We start from the raw sequence: 16,441 nt of genomic DNA on the forward strand, positions 1-16,441 counted from the left end.
TGTATGCTTTTGAAGTGCTCTCAAACCCAGAGTCTCATGTATGCTTTTGAAGTGCTCTCAAACCCAGAGTCTCATGTATGCTTTTGAAGTGCTCTATGACTGAACTGCACTTCTAGCATCCCTGGTTATTTATTTATTTATTTTAGATGGTTATATATTTGTGTACTGGAGCAGGTATAGTTCAATGGTAGCGTTTGCCTGGCATGCCCAAGACCCTAGATTTGATCCCCATCTTCTCCCCAATACCACAAAAAAAAAAGGAAAAAGAAGTAAAAAGTAGTTGAAGAGAATAGTATTTGAATGAATGGATAATTGAATGAATTAGTATTAAGGACAAATGGGAGCGGATAAAATGTAAAGTACTAGTTTGTTTAGTAGAGATAGAATATGGCTGGAAGAATTTCACTGTTAAGCGACTACTGTCATGATGAATTGATTAGTTCCTGAAGTCCCCAAAGGAGCCTTTATGTATAATGTCCTGTGTTGTTGATATCTGCAGTAATGTCAGTGTAAAACACCCGTATGCTATTGCTTTGTTCAAAGTATTATTGGAATGACTTTTTTATATTTAATCATCCAATGTGGCTATCCAAGTAACAAAGTATTGCTAGGTAGACCCAATGCTAATTGGTTTGTCATTTCTCTAGGCCTTTTCTGAGATAGTGAACTTCTTCCTTTCAGTTAGTTCAAAGGCCAGATTTGGCTGATTTGTTTCTTTTTTTTTTTGGTCAGTTGTGAGGCTTGAACTCTAGGGTTGGGCGCTGTCCTCAGTTCTTCAGCTCAAGGCTAGTGCTATACCACTTGAGCCACAGTGCCACTTCTGGTTTTCTGAGTGGTTTATTGGAGATAAGAGTCTCATGCCTTTCCTGCCCAGGCTGGCTTTGAACCCTGATACTCAGATCTCAGTCTTCTAAATAGCTAGGATTACAGGCGTGAGCTACTGGTGCTCGGCTGGCTGATTTGTGTCTCTGATCTTATAGATTCTTCTAACATTTGCCCCAGGAGAAAGTAATAAACATTTTGGTTTATAAATTGAACAATCAAATTACATTTGTTTGCTCTTACCTTTTTATTTATTTATTTATTATTCTTTTATTTTATTTTATTTTTTTGTCAGTTGTGGGGCCTGAACTCCAGGCTTGGGCACTGTCCCTTAGTTCTTCAACTCAAGGCTAGTGTTCTACCTCTTGAGCCATAGCGCCACTTCCAGCTTTTTTTTTTGTTTATGTGGTGCTGAGGAGTTGAACCCAGGGCCTCATGCATGCGAGGCAAGCGCTCTACCACTGAGCCAACCTCCCCGCCCCTTTATTTATTTTTTAATTTTAAGTAAGATCTTACTATGTAGCCTAGGCTGGCCTCAAACTCTAAATCCTCTTGCCACACCTCCCAAGGACTGGGATTACGCTTATGTACTACCACTCCCTGAAAATTCCTTAAGTGCTTGTTGTGTGCATGTGCTTCCTCTTTCAACTTCAAAGTTTGGATTACAAAATTTAGGCCTTTTGTCAACCATAGAACTGAGGTAGAAGTGGCAATAATTTACCTATCAAATTAAATAGTATTTGACTAGAGAGTGCTTGGCATGAACCTCATGGAAAATAAGGTTTTCCACAAGTCATATCTTTGTAGATACTTAAGAATATAATTGACTTACAAACATCCCACTTCCTGTATGATGTGTATTTCTTGCTAGCTTCAAAGAATATCCCAGTCCATTGTTACCTCTGTTTCCTGCTCTTTATAGGCTCCCTGGCTCTCAGCAATTTGGGTCGCCATTGGCCCCTGTGGTCAGCCAGCCAGCCCTGCTCCAGCCTTACGGCCCTCCCCCGACAAGTGGGCAGGTGACTGCCCAGCTGGCGGGAATGCAGATCAGTGGTGCTGTGGCCCCAGTCCCTCCCCCTTCAGGGCTGGGCTATGGTAAGTTACAGGGATCACAGGAACATTACTATCCCCTTCTTTTCAGAAGCATTAAGCTTGTGAATATTCCTAAATCCCTTCTATTACCTTTTTATTTTTCCTATGCCTCTTTGAATCCCAGGTGATAGGACAGTTATGATTAACCATCTTGTGGGAAGTGAAATCATGTGCTGAACAAGGAGGCAGAATGACCAGGCTCCTGACTTGATTTTTCTCTTTCAGGCCTACCAACACCACTGGCCTCAGCCTCAGGAAGTTTCCCTAACTCTGGTCCATATGGCCCTTATCCTCAGGGCCAGGCTCTTCCCCGTAGCCAGGCCCAAGGACCTCCTGGAGTTCTGCCTCCCCAGCGATCTGCCCCACCACTGGCTTCCAACTTCACCTCCCCAGCTTCAGTGGGTCCTCGGATGCCTTCAATGACTGGTCCACTCCTGCCTGGGCAGGATTTTGGGGGTCCACCAGTGAGCCAACCCAACCATGTGTCCTCAACTCCTTCTCAAGCTCTGACCCCGGGCACCCAGATTACTGGGCACCCAGGACCACTACCACCTATGCACTCCCCACAGCAGCCAGGCTATCAGCTGCAACAAAATGGTAAGTTGTTTCTTCCCTAGAGTCTGACTATCACCAGTGGCTTCAACTAGTTAGTAGTTTTTGTTTTTTGTTTGCTATGTGATGAATTAAATGGGCACTTGGAGGGACTCAAATGTGGGGCTTATAAGTCATTCTCTCAGTTCAAATAGTATATCTTTCCTTTGAATGACTTCACTAGGCATTGGTGTATCTTATAATTCTGTGTTCATAGGACTCTAGTTATTTCCATGCGTCCTTAAGAAGAGACAAGAAGGAAATTTTGAGATTATCAACTTTGTGCCTGTTTCTCAGGTTCCTTTGGACCAGCCCGGAGCCCTCAGGCCAATTATGGAAGCCCCTACCCTGCAACACCCACATTTGGCAGCCAGCCAGGGCCTCCTCAGCCACTGCCTCCTAAGCGCCTGGACCCTGATGCCATCCCCAGTCCTGTAAGTAGATGCTTGTGGTCCAAGAGAAAGGCTTTGTGTCTTCCAGAGAAGCAGGTTGATCTAGGTGAGATGTTTATCTAGCATTTTCTGAGAATCATTCCCCCCCCCGCCTTTTTTTTTTTCATCTTTTTACCAGCCCAGAAACTATGTATAATTTTTGACTCTCTGAACTAGAATTTGAAGTTCCAGAAATCTTTTAGAGGCAGTTTGATTCCAGAGTTGCCCAGGGGATAAAGGGAAGCCAAGAATGCTCTTCAGTATCAGTAAGAGTTCTGGGTTGAGTGCTGTGTGCTGTCATTATTGGACATAGGTGGTATGGTCACTTTTGCTCTTCTGTGGAATAGTGGCTGGGTCTTTTTCCCTTTGAGCTAATAGGACAACATTTTCCTATTAAGTATAGCAGGTGGTTACTCTTTGGTATTAGATGTGAAGCCAGATAGCTTCACTGGTTCCTTTCTGCTGCTTTTTGGATAATGTTGAAGGAGAACGTCCCCAGTATTTTCAGTCAGTAGATCCCTGCTGTGTAGATGGGAAGAGCAATCTGCAGTATATGAGATAAGTGTTTATGAAGTCCCACCGAGGAAGCTGCTTCTCACAAGAAGAGGTGATTTTCACTCTTAGAGTCATCAGAATCCCTAGGCCTTCCCTATCCAACTTTGGATGGAGGATTACTAAGTAGAGGCTATATCCTGTCTGTGACATTGCTGTCAGTTACCTCACCATGCTTAGTCATTATCATATTCCATTCTGTTCTCTTCCCTCTTCCTTTGGGATCCACCATAATGAAAGAGCCTGTTGACTATGGGATACCCAATAGAATTGAGCAACCCTTCCTATTCTCTCCTCCACAGTGGGAAGGAGTCTGATTGGATGCAAGGAAGGCTACTTTGAGCACCAGAAGAGTCCTTAGATGGGAGGTTTGGCCTTTCAGAGGGGACATTCCTCTTCTTCCTTAAGGTTTCTCCCACTCAACCAGTCCCTGTAGAGTGCCTGCTTGCCTCCTGATTGCTTCTGTTTCTGATCTTGCTCTATCATAGTCTCAGCTATTGACCTCTGTGTTGGGCCCAAAGACTTGGAATTTCCACTCTAGAGAGGGCCTGATTCCAGCTGTCAGAGCTGGGCTCCAGCTCTTGTCTAACTCAAGCAGGGTTGAGAGAAGTAACATCTACCTCTTGTTCTTTTGTCTCCCTCCCTGTGTTTCCCTGCTGCCTTTATTATTAAAACACTAAAAGCAACTCAATGAGCTGCCTCCTCAGCAGAAAACCAGGCACAGAATAGACCCTGATGCCATTCCTAGTCCAGTAAGTGCAGGGGGTGGGTGTGTGTGCGCGTGTCATCCCTGTGTTACTGCCACCCATGCATGCCTATGACCTCATCTTCACCTCATCCACCATGTCCATCCCTCTCCATACGCTTCCCTTAACCCTTCTAGATCTTTGTGTTTACATGCTGAAGGATATGCATGCCTCAAATCACCATCTACTAAAGAGGTAGCAAGCTGTTGGCAGTACCTTAAGTATGGATGGTAGATGGTCAGGCTCTAAAGGGAGAGCTAGGTTTCATGTTAAGCTTTAGTTTTAGTCCTGCTGGCTCCTCCAGGAGCTTATATGTGACATAATGGAACAGGACAGACATGAGACTTCTAGTTTGGGATGGTTTGTCTACAGCCTGTTGTATAGAAACATTTGTGTAGGTGGTTACTAATATACAGGTTCATAATATCTCAAACTAGCATTTCTTACAGGGGAAGGAACTGCTGGTTTGGAAAAATGTGGGCCATTTTATCATCTGGAGAGTTTCTGACTCTGGAATATTTATAAAGTTCAACCTTTCTGCTGTGGGATACAGTGTCAATTGCCTTTTTTTTTCTTCTGGTTTTACCAAACTCATCTTGAAGTAATTGACCTAAGGTCATCAGCCTTCACAAGGATCTGATTACCAGCTTTGCATATCCTTTCCCACCTGCCCTTTATTGTGTCTGTCAAAAAGTCAAGGAGGGGGAAGGGGATGGGAGCATTCTGAGGACCAGGTACTTACCCTCTTCTGTATATCCCCACTGATGCTTACCTGAAAGGAAGGCAGCATCTGCTTCCTCACCTTACCCAATCATCTTTGGCTGTTTAATTCTCTCCTCACATGTCCCTTGTTAATGTCATTGAGTATAGAGCCATTCTAGGTAGATTCATTTTTACATGGTAATTGTTGTCTATTTTCCTGTTCTGATTTAATGTCTCTTGGGGAGAGGAGGGAGAAGGCTAGATGGGGGAGGGGAGTGGCAGCTAATCATGTTTGATGGTCAGTGATCAGAATTTTCATAGATTGGGAGGAAGAAGAAAGTGCTCATCATCGACTTGGAGTGAGAGGGTTTCATCAAGAAGCCCATTCTCAATGTGGCCTGCCCAGCATTGTGCAGCTGGCTGTAGAGTAGAAGATTAATATGGTTGCATTAGATTTGGTCTCTAGAGGGAGAGCAGGCTTCGTGACTGAGGTGTTCTTTGGCAAATAGTTTCTGTGCTGCAGCTCTAGCCTGTCTTTCTCCTGACCCTCTGGGACCTGACAACACTTTCCTTTTCTTCTGTGCCCTCACTCATTTCACTTCTTCCTCACAGATTCAGGTCATTGAAGATGACAGGAACAACCGGGGTTCAGAGCCATTTGTTACTGGTATACGGGGCCAGGTGCCACCCTTAGTTACCACCAACTTCCTGGTGAAAGACCAAGGTGAGGAGAACATTCCTTCCTGTAGGGGCTTCTTCTCTAAGGTTATAAGCTGTGGATGAGGCTACTGTCAGTCTTTAACAGAGAGCAGTTCCCTTATCAACGATTTCAGGTGAACCACCAATAGAGAGCTGGTATCCAGAGAGATTCTGTGACCTGAATCATGTCTTCTGCCTCTTCCTTCAGGTAATGCAAGTCCTCGATACATCCGATGTACATCCTATAATATACCTTGTACATCTGACATGGCTAAGCAGGCTCAGGTGCCCCTGGCAGCTGTCATCAAGCCACTGGCAAGTCTGCCCCCAGAGGAGGTAAGTCAGACAAGGGGCTAGAATGTAATGAAAGGGAGGGATGGTGGGGAGTCCTTACTTCTTCCTAGGTGTGATTCTGTCTGGCATGTTAGAAGATCTTTTGATTACATAGGATGGAGTTGTAGCTTTCTTTCATGCCTGAAGGGAATGGCAATGGTGAGCTCAAAAACCCAAGAAATTGCTATGTGGTGCCAGAGTTCATAGGAGAAACAAATTATATGAAAAGAGGCAGGATGTCCAAGCTCTTCCACGTGGCTCAAACTGATAATCCTAGCTACTCAGGAGGCTGAGATCTGAGGATCATAGTTCAAAACCAACCCGAGCATACAAATTTTTTACCAAGTAAAAAAGCTAGAACTAGGGGCTGGGAAGGTGGCTCAGTGGTAGAGCACTTGCCTTGCATGCCTGAGGCCCTGGGTTCGATTCCTCAGCACCACATGAGCAAAAAGAAAAAAAAGCCAGAAGTGGCGCTGTGGCTCAAGTGGTAGAGCGCTAGCCTTGAGCTGAAGAGCTGAGGGACAGTGCCCAGACCCAGAGTTCAGGCCCCATGACCAGACCCAATAAAAAAAATAAATAAATAAAGCTAGAAATAGAGGTGTGGCTCAAGTGGTAGAGCACCAGCCTTGAGCAAAAAAAGCCAAGGGAGAAGTGGCTCAGTTAGGAGAACACTAGCCAATGAGTGAAAGCATCAGTTACCATGTTTGAGTCCCAGTCTTGAACCTTAAAAAAAAAAGCCAAGCCGGGTGCCAATGGCTCATGCCTATAATCCTACTCAGGAGGCTGGATCTGAGGATTGAGGTTCAAAGCCAGCCTGGGCAGGAAAAGCCATGAAACTTATCTCCAATAAACCACCAGAAAACCGAAAGTGGTGCTGTGGCTCAAGCGATAGAGCGCTCGCCTTGAGCTGAAGAGTTGAGGGACAGCACTCAGGCCGAGAATTCAAGCCCCACTACCGACAAAAAAAAAAAAAAGCTAAGCAAGAGAATGAGGCCCTGAGTGCTTGAGTTTAAGCCCTAGTACTGTCTTTGTTTTTTGTTTTTTTTTGTTTTGTTTTGTCAGCTCAAGGCAAGTGCTCTACCACTTGAGCCACAGCACCACTTCCAGCTTTTTCTGCTTATATGGTGCTGAAGAATCGAACCCAGGGCCTTATGCATGCAAGGCAAGCACTCTACCACTAAGCCATCTTAGTACTGTCTAGCCCCCATAGTACTGTCATTAAAATAAATAAACAAAAGAGTCAATACCAACTTGTAGGGTGAGAGAGCAGGTTATAAAAACCTCTCATTGGGCTGGGAATGTGGCTTAGTGGTAGAGTGCTTGACTAACATACATGAAGCCCTGAGTTCGATACCTCAGTACCACATACACAGAAAAGGCTAGAAGTGGCACTGTGGCTCAAGTGGTAGAGTGCTAGCCCTGTGCAAAAGAAGCTCAGGGACAGTGCCCAGGCCCTCAGTTCAAGCCTTAGGACTGGCAAAAAAAACAAAAAAGAAACCACACACACACACACACAAAAACACAAAAAACCCTCTCATTGCATGGTCATTTCTTTTCCTTATATACACAGCATATAAGAAAAAAGGTAGCCGGGCGCTGGTGGCTCACGCCTGTAATCCTAGCTACTCAGGAGGCTGAGATCTGAGGATCACGGTTCAAAGCCAGCCTGGGCAGGAGAGACCGTGAGACTCCTATCTCCAATAAACCACCAGAAAACCGGAAGTGGCGCTGTAGCTCAAGTGGTTAGAGTGCTAGCCTTGAGCTGAAGAGCTCAGGGACAGTGCCTAGGCCCAGAATTCAGGCCCCACAACCGACAAAAACAAAAAGAAAAAAGGTACAATAGGATCTAGTATTCTGTCCTTCACCTGGTTTAGGTACCTGAAACAAGCATGAAAAAAAGAGCTCTTGAAAGCTGCTTATCTCAAACAAAACAAAAAGACTATCTTGGGTGAGAGGTGTGGAGCTGAGGTGCTTCCTTTGGTTAATGATGAGATATCTGGGTTGAACGTCCACTGTCGTCCTGAAGTCATAGGTAGTGAGGGAATGTGGTGGGTTTCTGCAACAATGTCACCTTCTACAGGGAGGGTGGGGCAGAAGAGTCAGCAATCCGAATTGGCTTTGTCATCTACAATAAGGTGCTTCTACAATGTACATGTCCTTCTTTTTCTGGGTTCCAGTGAGGATAGTTAAACTTTGGTCTCTTATTTGTAGAATGACATCTGTCTAGGATATAGTAGGTATCAACAGAAATCTGTGGGTAATAGGGGAGAAGTCATATTTAAGGAAGAAAGCAAGAGTCAAGATCCCTAGGGTGGAGTGGAGGGAATTTGAATACAGCGTCAGAAGCAGGAATCCTAGATAATCCTTGGTTTTCTCCAATATGTCCATGGCAGTCCCTGGCCAGTTTCACAGTCTCTCCTCTTCCAGGGAGAAATGTGTCCTAGAATGGGGCATAAGAAAGAACTGTGGAATTTACACTCTTAGGGTCATTTTCACTGTATTCCTTCCCTAGGCAAAATATCGAGCCAATCCTCATCTCCCTCAGTGTTCTTCCTTTTCTGTGGCCACATATCTGAGCCCACCATAAATTCCCTCTGTGTCTGAGCCCCTTCCCTTTGCTCCATAGGCTTCACCGTATGTCGTGGACCATGGGGAATCTGGCCCTCTGCGCTGCAATCGCTGCAAAGCATACATGTGCCCCTTCATGCAGTTCATTGAGGGAGGGAGGCGCTTCCAGTGCTGCTTTTGCAGCTGTATCAATGATGGTATGGTCACCTAGGCTGGGATTCAGGGGGGAGGTCTTGATTGCATCTTCACTGTTCTTTTTCTAATTAGGTAAATGGGGTCCAATTTTCAGGAGTTGGGGAAGTAGGGTACATATGGGGACATAGGGCAATAGAGTGATGGAGCACAGCTCAGCTAGGACCAGATTTGCAAGTGAGAATGAACCTTTGAGTAACATACTGCATACTCCCCACAGTTCCCCCCCAGTATTTTCAGCATCTGGATCATACTGGCAAGCGTGTGGATACTTATGACCGTCCTGAGCTATCCATGGGCTCTTATGAATTCCTGGCCACTGTAGATTACTGCAAGGTGAGAGAAAGTAACAGGCACAGTGGGTGGAGGGTGATGAGGCAGCTAAAAATTGCTGGTATCATCACTCCATGCCTCCCCCTTCTTTGTCCCCTTCAATACTAACTGCCTCTAGCCAATTGTTCTGCTTATCATTTTCCTTTGCCTCCAATGTCTCCTTTTGCAGAACAATAAGATTCCCAGCCCTCCTGCCTTCATCTTCATGATTGATGTCTCTTACAACGCCATTAGGACTGGTCTTGTTAAGCTCCTCTGTGAGGAGCTCAAGTCACTGTTAGACTACCTACCTAGGTGAGAGTTATAGAGCTGAGGTGCTTCATCTGGTTAATGGTGGGTGTCTGGGTTGACTGAACAGTTGAAGCCTACTGGTGTCACAAAGTTGTGGGTGGTGGAGAAGGTGGACAGTTTCTTGTAACAGTGTCACCTTCCACAGGGAGGGCGGGGCAGAAGAGTCAGCAATCCGAATTGGCTTTGTCACCTACAATAAGGTGCTCCACTTCTACAATGTGAAGAGCTCATTGGCCCAGCCACAGATGATGGTTGTATCTGATGTGGCTGACATGTTTGTGCCACTGCTGGATGGCTTCTTGGTCAACATCAATGAGTCTCGGGCAGTTATCACCAGGTAAGAGTGAGATGGTGGGGATAAAGAGACACTGGGGAGAGTACAATGGTAAAAAGCCAGGGAGTTGTATAGAGAGGTTCATAGATGGACAGGAGCTGTGGCTTAGGAGTTTTCAGAATCTAGGAGCCAGATAACTCTTCAGGGAATCGAGGACTGAGGCAGCTGAAATCTTGTTGGTAATTTTGGTTGCCTTCTATTATTTCCCTCTTCAGCTTACTGGATCAAATTCCAGAAATGTTTTCAGACACAAGAGAGACAGAGACAGTATTTGCCCCAGTTATCCAGGCTGGAATGGAGGCTCTGAAGGTAAGGTTGGAGTCCCTGGTAACCTAACCTCTGCCTTGCTTTTTTTCTCACCATTGTACCCTCCTGAAAATAGCCTCCATTTCTTCAGTGATTGATAAGTGTCCAGTAAATTAGTCTGTCTGACATAGTTGGTGCTTAATAATTGACAAGGAGAGAAGTGAATGAATAATGGGCAAATAAAGGAAAGAATGAACAAGTAGTCCTGTCTTTTTTCCTAGGCTGCTGAGTGTTCAGGGAAGCTGTTTATTTTCCACACATCCCTGCCTATTGCAGAGGCCCCAGGGAAGCTGAAGAACAGAGATGACAGAAAGCTGATCAACACAGACAAGGAGAAGGTGTGGGACTGGAAGGTTTGGGGAAGATTTCCCATTGCTTTGTAATAGAAAGGTGCTGACTTCCCAACACCCTTAGCTTTTCAAAAGGGACCGAATGACATTCTGTGGCTGCCAACCTGCTCCAATATTCCCATACCTCTCTTAGCCCATCTCAGTCTTTGGACTTTGCTGTGTTTTTGTTTTTGTTTTGTTGTTGTTGTTGTTGTTTAAGAATTTTCTAGGGCTGGGAAGGTGGCTCTGTGGTAGAGCACTTGCCTTGCATGCCTGAGGCCCTGGGTTCGATTCCTCAGCACCACATAAGAAAAAAGCCAGAAGTGGCGCTGTGGGCTCAAGTGGTAGAGCGCTAGTCTTGAGCTGAAGAGCTGAGGGACAGTGCCCAGGTCCATAGTTCAGGCCCCATGACTGGACCCCCAAAAAAAGACAAAAAAAAAAGAATTTTCTAAAGTTGGGCACTGGTGGCTCACACCTGAAATACTAGCTACTCAGGAGGCTGAGATGTGAGAATCATGGTTCGAAGCCAGTCTGGGCAGGAAAGTCTGTGAGACTCTTATCTCCAACTAACCACCAGAAAACTGGAAGTGGAACTGTGGTTTAGGGTGGTATATCATCACTAGCCTTGAGTGAAAGAGCTCAAGGAAGTGCCCAAGCCCTGAGTTCAAGCCCCATGATCAACAAAACAGTTGTTTATTACTATTCAAACTCCCAATCAGTAGATCTGAAGTCTTTTAAGTATTTTAGTATCCCATATGACATAAGCAGTTCTCAAATAGGGCAGTGTCAAGATATTTAACATTTCTTCTGCTCCTCTCCAGACTCTCTTCCAGCCCCAGACAGGTGCCTATCAGTCTCTGGCCAAAGAGTGCGTAGCCCAAGGCTGCTGTGTAGACCTCTTCCTCTTCCCTAACCAGTATGTGGATGTGGCTACACTCTCTGTTGTGCCCCAGCTCACTGGTGGCTCTGTCTACAAATATGCTTGCTTTCAGGTAAGGTATAGAATTCTGGGCAGCTGATGGCAGCAGGAATGGGAATGCATTTATACATGGAGTGGCTTTTAGTTACTCACTCGTAAATAAGAACTGTGTGGTGAAGTGTAAAATAAGTGAGCCCTGAAGGTGCGGAGTAAGGAGCATGGGCCTTAAAGTCCATCTGCTCCCTGCACTTACTGGTCTAGGATAAATGACTTGATTTCTCCCTCCTTTATTCTGTCATCTACAAAGTGGAAGTTTAATGCTTATTAATTAGACCTTGTCTATAAGTGCTTAAAAGTTATCCCAGTCATCATCAACATGATTATCATCTTCACTCTTACTACTATGACTATATAGGCTTGTGAAGTAGGAGGAGTGCAGGGAACTGGCTACGGCATAAGCTATGTGCTCAATAATGTTACTGTGGGCCTTGGGGGGGGCAGGTGGAAAACGACCAAGAACGATTTCTGAGTGACTTACGTCGTGATGTACAGAAGGTTGTTGGCTTTGATGCTGTTATGCGAGTCCGGACGAGCACTGGTCAGTCCTGGTTGGAGGAGCAGGTTGGGGGTTGGGAGGCAAGTGGCATCTGTCATAAATTTAGCCCGCACCCTGTCTCTTGTGGCCTCAGGTATCCGTGCTGTAGATTTCTTTGGAGCTTTCTACATGAGTAATACAACAGATGTGGAGCTAGCGGGGCTGGATGGCGACAAGACAGTGACAGTGGAGTTCAAGCATGATGATCGGCTCAATGAAGAGAGTGGAGCGCTCCTGCAGGTGTTACGCGGGAGGCACAGACTGGGGAGGAAGTGCTGGGTGATGTTCTCTGGGAAGAGGATGAGGAACATGTGGACTTGAGAAGGATGAGGTATGAATCCCTGCTTTCTCCCTTCTCCTAGTGTGCCCTGCTTTATACTAGCTGTGCAGGACAGCGTCGACTCCGCATCCACAACTTAGCCCTGAACTGCTGCACCCAGCTGGCTGATTTGTATCGAAACTGTGAGACTGACACACTCATCAACTACATGGCCAAGTTTGGTAAGGAAAGAGGTAAGGTAGGGTGGGATTGGGGCTGAGAGAAAGGTCCAAAATGGTGAGTGAATCAGCACTCCTGGGTAGGTGTGATCATGGGGATGGCACATGTACCAGGTGGTAGACCAGTGACTGCTATGTCCCTTCCCATTCAGCATACCGTGGTGTTCTGAATAGCCCTGTGAAGACTGTGCGTGACACTCTCATTACCCAGTGTGCACAGATCCTGGCCTGTTACAGAAAGAACTGTGCCAGCCCCTCCTCCGCAGGACAGGTAGGAAAAGCATGTTACTGCACAGATTGTTGGGACAGAGTTTTGCATTTGGAAGAGACTTATTCATTAAATTTTATTTTAATAAATCACTCAGCTGATCCTTCCTGAGTGCATGAAGCTACTCCCAGTTTACCTGAACTGTGTGTTGAAGAGTGATATCCTGCAGCCTGGAGCCGAGGTTACTACTGATGACCGGGCCTATGTCCGCCAGCTGGTTACTTCCATGGATGTGGCTGAGACCAATGTCTTCTTCTACCCTCGGCTCCTACCACTGGTGCGATTAAGGGTTGGAGTGGAGACTGAACTGAGAAAAGGGCCTCTGAGAAGGATGAAGAAGGGTTAACATCTGTATCTGACACTAAAGTGTTTTGTTTTTATTTTTATTTATTTTTTGTTGGTTGTGGGACTTGAACTCTGGGCCAGGGCACTGTTCCTCAGTTCTGCAGCTCAAAGCAAGCACTCTTCACTTGAGCCACAGTGCCACTTCTAGTTTTCTGGTGGTTAATTGGAGATAAGAGTCTCACAGACTTTGCTGCTGGGCTGGCTTTGAACTGTGATCCTCTTCTCTCAGCCTCCTGAGTAGCTAGGATTACAGGCATGAGCCACCAGTACTTGGCCTGTTTTGTTTATAAATATTATTAAGGTGGTGTTACCATTTCATGTCAAGTAAACAGTACATTTCTTTTTTGGACAATGTCACCTCTTCCTTTGAATTCCCCTAGTTTCCCCCTCTTGTCCCTAAGTCACATAGTTCATTTTCCACATAGTACAAACCAATACCATGATTGCATTTGTTTACTTTTCTTCCCTCCCCTTCTTTCTTGCTCTCTCTCTACCTTTATTGTTGTTGGGTGTGTGGCTTGAACTCAGTCCTTGAGCTCTTTTACTCAAATCTGCCACTTTGAGCCACAGCTCCACTTCCAGTTTTGTGGTGGTTAATTGGAAATAGGAGTCTCATGAACTTCCCTGCGTGGGCTGGCTTTGACTGCAATCCCAGATCTCAGCCTCCTGAGTAGCTAGGATTATAGGCGTGAGCCACCAGGGCCTGGCTTCTCCCTCCCTTTCTGTATCACCCTCAACTCCCCCTAAAAAGAAACAATAACAAAAAAAAAACCCAAAAGCAAAAAAACCACTACCAACAAGAACATAAAAGAATTTTTTTTATATACATTTTACACTGACAGTTACTGAGACCCCAGAAAGGGTAGTGTCTAGGGACTTGGCTTTCTGATTGGGGCTTGGCAGTTGTATCTTCTGGTCCTTGTTGACATTTGCCCCCTTGTTTTGGTCTAGACAAAGTCTCCTATTGAGAATACCACTGAACCCCCAGCAGTTCGAGCATCTGAAGAACGTTTAAGCAATGGTGACATATATTTGCTGGAGAATGGACTCAACCTCTTCCTCTGGGTGGGAGCAAGTGTTCAACAGGGTGTTGTCCAGAGCCTTTTCAACGTCTCCTCCTTCAGTCAGATCACCAGTGGCTTGGTAAGGGAAGGGAGTCAAGGAGAATATGGGTGTGAAAGTATGCTTTGTGATGGGAGTCAATAAAATTAGTGTACTGATCCCTTTATATATTAGGGGACAATTGGGAAGTGTGGAGAAGGGGTGCTGTCATTCTTTTCAAGCTTGTTTCAGATGATGCATGAATCTGTTCTGCCTCTATTGAACTCAGAGTAGTTTATTATAAGGATGAATGAATTTTATGTTTCAGAGTGTTCTGCCAATTCTGGACAATCCACTGTCAAATAAGGTTCGAGGCCTCATTGATAGCTTAAGAGCACAGAGATCGCGGTACATGAAGGTAACACTGATCTGAACCCTAGACTTCTTGCCTTGTCAAGTCCTCCCCTGGAAGGGGGTGGGGAGTGAACTGAATGACTGGGTCATGGGGTTTCTGCTTCATTTCCTTTGGTCCTGCCTCATAACTACATTCTGGCCATAGTTGATCGTGGTGAAACAAGAAGACAAGCTGGAGATGCTGTTCAAACACTTCCTGGTGGAAGACAAGAGCCTGAGTGGGGGAGCATCTTATGTGGACTTTCTCTGTCATATGCACAAGGAAATTCGGCAGCTACTGAGCTAAAGCAAGTGGGTAAATAATGTAGGGTCCCAGGCCAGCTTCCAGAAAGTACCCCGGGATGGCAGAGGATTGGGATAGTTCCATATCTGATAAGTCATGTATGCTGACCTCAGTCTCTGTGGAGGGAGGGGGGGATATAAGGAGACACCTTTCTGGGCTCAAGTATGCTACCATTCTGTCATGTCCTGCTGATGGAAGGTGTCCCTGACTTCTCACTCTGCCCTCCTTTTCCTGCTAATCCTGTTGTAATGAATGTAGTTTCTCAGTTCACTGTATATGATTCAGTGTTGGGGGTTTGGAGGCACCCTGATACTGGCAATATTGTGTCCCTTTGGACCAGCCTCCAAGAGGAGGGGGCACAGGAAAGAGTGGGGGGGTTCCAGGGGTTACTACAGGAGGTGGTGAATTTAGCTCAACAACTTCCTATATTAGGGATAAAACATACAGGTGCACAAGAGCTGGGAACAGACTCTGATGTAGAGAAATAATGTTGGTCCTTTGTGGGCCTGGAGGTCAGCAGCCAAGCAGTTAGTGAGGGTGGCTGATAAGTTTTCTCTTGCTGCTTCCGCTGTGTGCACTCTCTTCCTTGCAATGATTGGAGATCACTCTGTGAAGAGAAGTACCTTGTCAGAGAAGAATGAGCCTGGGAACTGAATTGCAAAGTATACTAATACCCCGGAGAGATGCCAGCCCCATCTTGAGCTGGAGAAGCCCCAACACTGTATGGTTCTGTAGGGAGCCTGATCATCAACTTGCAATACCTCACAGAGCCAATTCACATCCCACTCAGCTCCCACTGGAAACATTGCTTCATCAAGTCGGGGGTTGGAGAGACAGATCGCTGGAGCCCTGTCCTCTTGTGCTGGGACACCACTTGGGCTTTGGTATTGATTGGGGGGCTGACAGTTTTCTTCCATCCCCAATTGGCTGGGGCAGGACAAGGGCTAGGACTGTTGGCCAGGCTTGCCTGCTCCCAGCCTAGGATGCTCCTGCTCTAGACCTCTCATTTCTCCTCATTGGTTTATTTTTCAATGCATCTTTAATTTGTAAAGAAATAAAATAAGATGTAACCAGTAGCCTTATCTTTACTGCGACGTCTTCTTAGTTCACCTTGGTTCAACTTTTCTGACTGCCACTCCGAGAATGTGGCGCATGCGTCCCGTTCCCACGTGGTAGGCCGCCGCGGGGCGGGGTCTCTTGCTGCCCGAGTAGCCCCGGTTGCAGCATTGGACATGGCGGCTGGTTGTGCCAGGGCCTTGGTGGCCGCCCTGGGGTTGCTTAGTGTCTGTGCAGCTAGTGGCTCTGGGTCCATGGTGCAGGAGGAGGCCGGTGAGGAGTCGGAGTGGGCGGAGCCATGGGATGGCGCGGTTTTCCGGCCGCCCTCAGCGCTGGGCGCAGTGGGGGTGGCGCAGAGCCCTGGGACCCCGAGGCCAGGGAGGGAGCAGATGGTGGACCTGCCCGTGCTTCTGTGGTGGAGCCCCGGGCTGTTTCCCCACTTTCCGGGCGATTCGGAGCGGATCGAGTGCGCACGCGGGGCGTGCGTGGCGTCCCGGGACCGTCGTGTGCGGGGGCACCCGCAGGCCCGCGCGCTGCTTTTCTACGGCACCGACTTCCGTGCGTCCGAGGCGCCGCTGCCACGCCTGGCCCACCAGAGTTGGGCACTCCTGCACGAGGAGTCGCCCCTCAACAACTTCTTGCTGAGCCACGGCCCAGGCATCCGTCTTTTCAATATTACCGCCACCTTCAGCCGCCACTCA

General features: G+C 46.6%; 2 protein-coding genes across 2 annotated transcripts in view; both read left to right on the plus strand.

Annotated features, from left to right (window-relative positions):
- Sec24c (SEC24 family member C) overlaps nt 1–15,759 on the plus strand; it is a 22,496-nt gene extending 6,737 nt beyond the window's left edge. The window contains exons 4-23 of the mRNA XM_013025678.1: nt 1,745–1,917; nt 2,140–2,511; nt 2,803–2,939; nt 5,549–5,660; nt 5,844–5,971; nt 8,595–8,733; nt 8,949–9,064; nt 9,231–9,355; nt 9,498–9,689; nt 9,902–9,995; nt 10,214–10,330; nt 11,143–11,313; nt 11,742–11,838; nt 11,930–12,075; nt 12,198–12,336; nt 12,486–12,604; nt 12,699–12,878; nt 13,898–14,089; nt 14,316–14,405; nt 14,547–15,759. Of these exons, the coding sequence (XP_012881132.1) occupies nt 1,745–1,917; nt 2,140–2,511; nt 2,803–2,939; nt 5,549–5,660; nt 5,844–5,971; nt 8,595–8,733; nt 8,949–9,064; nt 9,231–9,355; nt 9,498–9,689; nt 9,902–9,995; nt 10,214–10,330; nt 11,143–11,313; nt 11,742–11,838; nt 11,930–12,075; nt 12,198–12,336; nt 12,486–12,604; nt 12,699–12,878; nt 13,898–14,089; nt 14,316–14,405; nt 14,547–14,687 (2,980 nt within the window). The 3' untranslated portion in view covers nt 14,688–15,759. The remainder of the gene's footprint in view (nt 1–1,744; nt 1,918–2,139; nt 2,512–2,802; nt 2,940–5,548; nt 5,661–5,843; nt 5,972–8,594; nt 8,734–8,948; nt 9,065–9,230; nt 9,356–9,497; nt 9,690–9,901; nt 9,996–10,213; nt 10,331–11,142; nt 11,314–11,741; nt 11,839–11,929; nt 12,076–12,197; nt 12,337–12,485; nt 12,605–12,698; nt 12,879–13,897; nt 14,090–14,315; nt 14,406–14,546) is intronic.
- A 135-nt stretch (nt 15,760–15,894) lies between these two features.
- The window catches only part of Fut11 (fucosyltransferase 11 (alpha (1,3) fucosyltransferase)), a 5,489-nt gene continuing 4,942 nt past the window's right edge, over nt 15,895–16,441 (plus strand). The window contains exon 1 of the mRNA XM_013025598.1: nt 15,895–16,440. Coding sequence (XP_012881052.1) covers nt 15,917–16,440 — 524 coding nt within the window. The 5' untranslated portion in view covers nt 15,895–15,916. The remainder of the gene's footprint in view (nt 16,441) is intronic.

Source organism: Dipodomys ordii, unplaced genomic scaffold, assembly GCF_000151885.1.
Source record: "Dipodomys ordii isolate 6190 unplaced genomic scaffold, Dord_2.0 Scaffold86, whole genome shotgun sequence".
Taxonomy (NCBI): Eukaryota; Metazoa; Chordata; class Mammalia; order Rodentia; family Heteromyidae; genus Dipodomys; species Dipodomys ordii.